The sequence below is a fragment of the Etheostoma spectabile genome, chromosome 11, assembly GCF_008692095.1.
Source record: "Etheostoma spectabile isolate EspeVRDwgs_2016 chromosome 11, UIUC_Espe_1.0, whole genome shotgun sequence".
Taxonomy (NCBI): domain Eukaryota; kingdom Metazoa; phylum Chordata; class Actinopteri; order Perciformes; family Percidae; genus Etheostoma; species Etheostoma spectabile.
Genome location: NC_045743.1, coordinates 7068381 through 7076580, shown reverse-complemented (window position 1 = coordinate 7076580; position 8200 = coordinate 7068381). Strand labels below are relative to the sequence as shown.

The 8200-nt window shown below is 40.2% G+C and overlaps 1 protein-coding gene across 2 annotated transcripts; it reads right to left on the bottom strand.

The window, feature by feature from the left end:
- Positions 1-1644: 1644 nt before the first annotated feature.
- fancb (FA complementation group B) lies at positions 1645-8113 on the bottom strand. 2 transcript variants are annotated; one of them, XM_032529566.1, is made up of 8 exons: positions 6943-8113; positions 6702-6857; positions 6506-6595; positions 6009-6137; positions 4916-5088; positions 3616-4034; positions 3296-3536; positions 1645-2678 (listed from the first exon to the last, which is right to left on the bottom strand). In XM_032529566.1, exons 1-8 carry the CDS (start codon positions 7864-7866, stop codon positions 2252-2254), a joined length of 2559 nt encoding a protein of 852 aa, XP_032385457.1. In that variant the 5' UTR covers positions 7867-8113; the 3' UTR covers positions 1645-2251. The 2 variants fall into 2 exon arrangements, with proteins under 2 accessions (XP_032385457.1, XP_032385458.1); XM_032529567.1 differs by having other exon boundaries at positions 6702-6853; positions 6943-7211.
- Positions 8114-8200: the final 87 nt, after the last annotated feature.

Here is an 8200-nt window from a genome sequence, read left to right as displayed (position 1 = left end):
GCTGTTCACCATACATTGTGTTGTAGAGATAATAAAAGTCTCCCACTTTGGTTGGTTGACCCAGAATCCAGGGGACTGACCCTGATCAATAACAGTCAACTAGCAGGCAAACACCAGACCAGTGCCCTTTTATAAGAAAATAAAACATAAAATTGGAACTTCCTGTCACTCTCAAACAAATTAACATGTTTAATACAGTCATATTAGATAAAAACTGAAAGCTTCCCGATGCTGTTAATGTTTGTTTTCATCATTCATATTTGCAAAAAAAGTCCTATATCTACTTATGGCATAAAATGCTGAGTTTCAATCTGCAACTCACTCTTAAAATATGGCAGCATATTTCCTCCAGGGAAAAAAGCCTTAAGCCCTTAAAAAGTTAGAATAGTAACACAAAGATTATGAAATATTTAGTTAAATTGTATTAATATAATATTTAATTGTATTAATTGATTAATTATTGATTGATTAAAAGTCACATTTTTAGGTTGTAAATACAATTTATTAACCTAATAATTTTTTTACTTACCTGAGCATTTGTTTCTATCATGACTAACGCTTTGTCAACTCTTTGTTTCTGGGCGGAAATGGACTGCAAACAGTGACAGTAGATGGTTGGCATCCACAAAGGTGTCAAAAAATGCAGGTATCTGCCAATTTGTCAGCATAAATAAGCTAGAAGGGGTGTAGATTTTGGTTTAATCAAGTCTGCAATGTGTCATAACACAGCAGCAACATAGATTATCTACCACATTTCCATTCCCTATTCAAGTGAGGGGACTGAAAACCATACAGCCTTCTTCCACCACTCAAAGTTAATAGAAGTTAGCAGACAATAATGGGATGACAAACCATATATTTTATTCTGGGTGGCAGTCAGCACTTTAAGGGAACACCATTACAAATGAATTTTCGTTTTCACGTTTCCCTGGCCTTTTACTTGTCTTGTTTACCAGCCGTGTTAACAATTTTTATTCTGTGCTAAAAGTGACAGGGTTGTTTGGGTCACAGCCAAAAAAAGGTTGGGGAGGTGTGCCTGTTGTTTGTATGTGAAGAAGCAAAAACAAAGAGTTGATATGTTTGATCAACTTGCATGGTGGCTAAAGTTGAGTTATCTCAATATAACAGCAAAAACTAAATGAACTGCAAACAGGGGCTTTACTTCCATTCAAACAAGACAAAATATATATATTTTGTACCTGTAACATTTAATTTAACCCACAGTAGCATTACTATAAAAAGTAACACGTTAGAAATCACTCACTTTGAAGTAATTACTGTATGTTTCCGCTAAGTTCAATGGAGTCCTGTGGCAATGAGTCCAGTGGAAGTGGTTGCTTGCAACGAAGAAGACATTAAAAAGGTGTAAAAGAAAGTTCATCTCCCCTCAGACTGAGTACTACACAGAGACGGACAAGCTCAGCTAAACAAAAATGCACATCCTCGTGTTTTCTGCCCCCACTGGGGAAGAAGAAGAAAAAAAGAAGAAAAAAAACCTCACCAGGAATTTTGGCAAACACTATAGTCAAACTGCCACAGACCTCATGTATCCAGATCCTTTTAGCATTTGATGTTTACTTGGGTGAATGGCTTTTTAACTAACAGTGCTGACAGCCTGTGCAGCAGAACAGAAGAAACAGAATTCAAGGACAATTTCTTTTATTTACATCGTTTCACAGGAAAACAACTGAACCATAAGTGGAAAAGTACCACTAAAAGCTTTCAGTCAAACCCATCCACTGAGCAGATGTACAACCCCCTTACTCTAACCATCAGCTGTTGCCTTTATTTATAACACAAACAGTTGCCCACTCCAGGATGAAAGTGGTCTCTCTCCTACTGAATAGCTCACAGCAGCAACAACAGACATTAAAGAGAATTTGTGAATACAGAGGGTGTAGGGACACAAACTAAAAGAAAAACCTGAGCAGAGAGCAGTATAACATCAGTATCAGATTAAGGCTTTGTAAACCAGGAGGTGATCCAGTGGAAATAGGCTGACTCTGCAGCAGACGATACATATTAGTACAACAATACCAGAGAATAACAAAGCAGACACAGTACAGCAGAGACATAACCAAGGCAGCAAAGGGGGCAGCTATCAGTACAGGTAAAATGTAAAGAACATACATGATAAACTGTCTTTGGTCATTACACTTGACACAATACACTACTAAAGAGTTGGCTTCCCCATCGTTAGTACTAACTGCGTGTCCAGACTTTGCAAAGGGACAACCACATCTACAGCCTATTAGCAGAGAAAAGTTCTCTGAGTGTCTAAGAGAGCTGCCAAATCCCCATCGAGCTGGATTTTGGACATGCTTTGGGTTAGCCTACGATACCTTCCTAGATCCAGCAGGGGGCTCAACTTCATCCTACTCCTCACCATGTCCTGCTGAAATGCCTCCCTACACCTCTGGAGCCCCTTCACAGAACCTGGCTCTGGGGTCTCCTCGTGTCCAAGGCTCTTCCTCTTCTCCACCTCTTCTTCTTCTTCTTCTTCTTCTCCACAAAGTAGCGATGACACACACTCTATGAGTGACACCATCTCTTTCTCCAGTGCCAAAGAAAATATTTGAGTTGCATCCTGTCCTTTTGTACCTCTGACAAGCTGGATGGAACAGGACGCAGGGAGGTAAGCCAAGAGAGAGTCCAGAAACTGGAGTGTCTGTAACTGGCTGCAAAGGACCAACAGAGCCATAACATGCACGTCATTATACATGTGTTGTAATCAATTCTTTACATCTTAATATAGTTAATGTCAGCTGCTTCACACTTATCTACCTGTTCAGAGTTTATTTGCAGAATTTGACATTTTTAAGTGCCAGAGAATACTAATCACTTTGAAATCCAGTGGAATATCACAGGGGCATGCTTCCTAGTCAACTTCAAAGACTTGTCAACTAAAAACAAATATAAATTAAGCAGTGCCCACACTACTATCTTCCTTGGTTCTTTAAAATAAAATAGAATAATTCAAGAGAGTCCCTGGCAGTAGTGTCTGAACCAGTACAAAGAGCAGTAACATAGATTACAAATTAAAAGAAAATCTCTCTAATAGACAAAGTATTCAGTTTTTTTCCTGACTTTAAATGACAAATCAAAGAGGCAGCAAATTTTAATTTCAAAATAGGACATGGATTCAGTATATTTGTTAGACCTCAAGGAGACATACAATGTGTTTTGGTACAGGTAAGTAACACTTCATGTAAACAAAAAACTTTGTTTCAAACTCTACAATTCTGAAGCAGTGATACAACCATGTTAATGTTATCTGTAATTAAAAAGTATTTACCTGGAGTGGACAGACAGTTCACCCTGGAAAGGGGTTATCTGATGCCAGTGCAGCAGCATTAGAGCAGATGGTCCTGAACAATTCAACAGCAGATACTGAGGGCTCACTTCTATCTTCTTACAACCCACTCTTTTCTGAATCCAGCTATCTACATCACCTAAGCTGTGCTCAGGAGAGTCTATGTGGAAGACCCAGCAATCCAGCACCGCCATCAGACTCAGCAAGTCCTCTTTAACTTCATCTGTGCATAAGAAGGAGACAATAGTGAACAGCTCTGTGTTAAAATGTAGCTCTTAAGTAGTAGGCATTCATGATTTTACCTTTTTTGAGATCTGGGTTTTTCAACAGTTGGGTTTGGAAATCACTATGGATGTCTAAAGCAAATTGACCACAATGTAGGACAACCGGTGTTAGGTTGCTCACAAGGGCAAAAGCATCTTGTCTCTGGACGTAATGGAGCATGACACGGCACTTGACAAAGCCAGAGTTCAACAGAGGCGTCAGCCTGGTCACAGCAGTCACAGCCAGTCTGCATGTGTTGAGATTATTGGGTCTGCCGGCATTGTGCTGCTTGCTTCTTTTGGCTGCGGGCTCTGAGAACATATATGCAGAGGAGGAGGAGGATGATGAGGAGGAGGGCGCAGGGAGCCAGAACACTTGGCTCTGGGTCTGGATGACTGCAGGCGTTGAGCTCTGACCCGTCTCTGTCAGGATGGATAAGCTCACACTGGCCACTGGTCTGGAGCAAAAATAACACATCACCAACAATCGGATATCACATGGACAGTAGGTAATCACATAAAAAACAAGTGTGGTGTTTTATGTGTGTGTGTGTGTGTGTGTGTGTGTGTGTGTGTGTGTGTGTGTGTGTGTGGTGTGTGTGTGTGTGTGTGTGTGTGTGTGTGTGTGTGTGTGTGTGTGTGTGTGTGAGTGACTGCTTGTAAACTGATTAACAACACCAATATCTCCAGATGGTGAAATCAAAACAGCATATATGGGCTCTTGAGGCAATCATGCCAGAAGTTGTTTTGCTTCACATGTTCTCGAATAAAAAAAAATACAGGAACAGGTGGATTGGGGAATCTTAAATCTTAGTTGTTAAATTCTTGTTCCCGTGGCGAACACCTAGTCATACTGTATCAGCCCTGGTGAAATTCATGTAAAGTTGGGGGCAATCAAAGAAGCGAAACTCAGAGCTATTTGCTCACAGAGATTAAGAGACTAAAATTAATCATGCAAAGAACTGAAGACAAGTAGAAATTGGACATCATAGATGTGATTAACTTGCCACGATTCTTCCACCTCTGACAAATATAATAAGGCAGCAATGATACGGTCTGACAGCTGGACGGTAGTACTTCTAATTTGAAGTGCCATATTACTATTGCCTGTATCTTTACCATACACACATGGATCCGCTCAACCAGATGAGCTCATTATCACCTATGAGACATCAAGTGGATAAGCATTATAACAAGAATCACTATTACGTGTTTAAATAATGTCATGTTCAATGGGCCATATTTACAAAGGCTGATGCCTTGGTCCTTAAAGCTCACACACTCATCACACAGCCAAACACTTACAATCCACTTCAATTAAAAAACAAATCATGTTTACACTGAGCTGTCAGTAGTTAGTATCACTCCCACAACCATTCGCTCCTCAGTGATGCGATGCCACAGCTTGTCAACTTGAGGTTTTGAAGACACTGCTGGCAAGTCTTGTGTCTTGTCATTCAAGGCCTCGTCCTTCGTCTCATCATCACAGTCCCACAGAGCAATAAGGCCTTCCTGGACAGGAAGTGCAAAGACTATAATCAGCAATGACAAGTGTTTAAAAGGAATGACAGCAATAGCAATTTAACAGACATTTCAATTTGCCCACTGGGTACACATGTAGTGGAATAAAAAATAAATACTATTAAAAAAACAACAACAAAATACTGTCAAAATACAGTACACTTATTCCTAGCATTTCCTAGCACACATACACCATTTGTTGTGGGTATTTGTTGAATCAGCAAGGCCACCAGTTAGATGGGTTGGGGCTTCCAAGGTAAGTCTTGTGACAACAGCACAATGAAATTATAGCAACAGCAACAAAAGCATTTACAAATGTGAAAGTACATTAAGCTACAATGTAGAAGACAACAAAACACTTGTGGCATTTGTTTTCATTTCCAGCATTTGCTTCCTTAATGCCGTTGGCCGCGTTAGGAATGCTTACTATGTCAGACTCATGTGAGTTGTCATTTCAACATGACAACTTATCAACATGAGTGACAAGTGTTGAGGCAGAGCCTTACCAACTGAGGGGAAGGAGGGCGGGACTAACAATAGTATTAGTAATATTCCTAACTCCTTTAAGGTAATACGTCACATCTCCTTAAAGTTCCATAAATATTTATACAGTTTCCCATTTTGAAGTTGTGAACAAATTTAAAATGCATTTCAGGGGAAGTGACATTTCATTATTATAGAAATGCTGCTGACAACTACAACAGAATTTTTGTGTTAACCTGTCTCTAGAGGGAATGCAAGATTCCTGGTATAGTATCGCTCTGGTTGTGATCTGGTTGAAAGAGTTGCTGCTGATTTGATTCCCACTACCGCTATTTCCAAGGCCTCTCAAAAATTAGCTAAATACTATAACACAACAGGCAGTGCTTTACAGAAAGTCCTAGTTGTATCGCTCTGTGCATGTACTGTACCTGCTCATGCTGGGTGAGAATTGTTTCCCTTTCTGAGACCACATCGGTAAGTGCTCGAACCGACTGCTGTAGAACTCTGTCCTTCACCCTCACCTCTCTTTGAAGCTCCTGAAGCACGGTCAAGCCACTCTACATAACAAATTGTATTTGATTGAGTGTCTATAGTATAGATTCATCAAACATTAAGTGACTGAAAATGTTTTTTCAATCATTAATTTTGCAGCCTAATAGGGCTATATGGATTAAATTAAATCTTCACAGTATTATTACAAAGTTTTACTGATAACTAGTGTATAAACATCACTATATGGCCCATGTTCAGTATTTAGAACTACTCTACAACAGAATTTGGTTCATTTTTGCTTTTGAAGTATTCATTTATATTTTGTTAGACAATAATACAATGTGATAATATAACTGATTATGCCAATAGTAATTTTTTTGTCCAGCCAACAGATTAGTGCTGCAACTACAGTAATAATTTTTGTAATGCTCACCTGTAGTCTGGACTCTAAAGCTCGAAGAGTGAGGAGATCATTCTCCGGTGAAGGAGGTGGCGTCTTTGGGGCTCCACTGTCCTGACCATGCTGAAATAGGTAGTTTCAATGAGTCATGCTGACCACTTTCAAATGTTCACTTTCTCAAGAAAAATATATGGAATATTGCACATGCGAAGTAAAACGGATTCCTTACAGAATATGAAATACCACAGAGATCAGTGAGGAGAAATGTATCCAAATGCTGTCCTGTTATGCCTTGATCCTTAAAAACCAACAGCATTTGGTCTGTTCCACATCCCAGGAAGTCGTCCACATGGACAGAACTGACACCTGACCAGTGAGAGGCTATCTGGGGAAGAGAGTTTAACAAAGACAGCTTATGAAAACCTGTAAACTCAAAGTTAAAAAATACAGATATTGAAACATTGGCTTACCTGAAATGTCTCCTTCCACATAGCACATACATGGCCCTGGTGAAAAGATATGACAAACAAACAGCCATTTCTACCTGTGTGGACCACCTGAATATTTTCAGGTTTTTCAAACGGGAGCGGACATACGTCTTTCACTGTGCCATTCACAAAATAAACAAGTTGCTGATTTGAAGTTGCTACAATCACGGCAGATTTCAGCACATCATCCACTTTTTCAGCTGATAGCACCAAGATGCACCGTGTGATGCAAATGTAGGGATGAGGCAAAATCATTGTGCAGTCAAACGCCTGTCCACTCTCAACAAAATAGCCCAAGGTTTGGCTTGCGGACTGAGTATTAGAGCACTGGTCTGAAAGGTTGTGCAGCCCAAGGACAAATACGTGTTCTTTGTGGAGGGGAAGTTCTCCAATAACACTGTGGGACACCTGGATGGGTATCTGTCTCACCTCTCCTGCCTCCAGAGATGCATAGAAGACATTACTAGCATGGCTCCACAATACAGTTGGGCCATGTAGGATATACACATTCTCCCTAATTTGATAAGGGAGTTTAAACTCAATGCAGGGCTCCAGGCGGTTCGAGCTGCTCAGTGTGAGAAGACTATACTGGAAGCTTTCCCCTTTCTCACTTTTCTTTGTCACTAAAATACAAGCTGTGGTGGCTCTCTTCTGAACGTGTATGGCACATTTACATTTCACTATATCCAAATGCGCGTATCTTTTCCTGCTGATGATAGCTGCTCCATCAGCTGCCTTCAGGAACGTGTTGTTTTCCCGTTCAAATGCAAGGCTGGAGAATATTAACTCGCTTCTTTCGCAGTCATTTGTGGCGGAAGCTCGCTTACAGTTAAATATGATTATCTTTCCAAGCAGGGAAAGCCGATTACATCTCTCCATTGTGCAAAAGTGAAGATTCGGTTGCATACGCGGTTCGATTCGTCCTTATTAACAGCTTGAGTCAACGTTATTGCTAAATTGGGAGCTGCCACTTTCATGACTAAAGTCTCACCACAATATACATATAGACGACTAATGTTAAAAAAGTAGCAGTTTTTAACCAACTTAGCGACTTAGCTCGAAGCAAGCGGCGCGCCAACTGAAATTGAACGCTTCCTGTCATTCCAAGTGCATTGTGGGTAAGAATTGGTAAACGGTATGGGTTTACGTTAATACGAGGCATACTTAGTAGAAACTCTTTGATATTACCGTTAAGCTAAAGTGTGTAGTTCGCAAGTCATACTGAAAAGAATCAGCTGTA

Coding starts and splice junctions, on each gene's coding strand:
- fancb (XM_032529566.1), bottom strand. CDS start 7,866: ATGCAACCGAATCTTCACTTTTGCACAATGGAGAGATGTAATCGGCTT. Junction 6,138..6,505: donor CTTTAGAGTCCAGACTACAG/GTGAGCATTACA, acceptor TTTGTTATGTAG/AGTGGCTTGACCGTGCTTCA. Junction 4,035..4,915: donor CTAACTACTGACAGCTCAGT/GTAAACATGATT, acceptor TTTTTGCTCCAG/ACCAGTGGCCAGTGTGAGCT.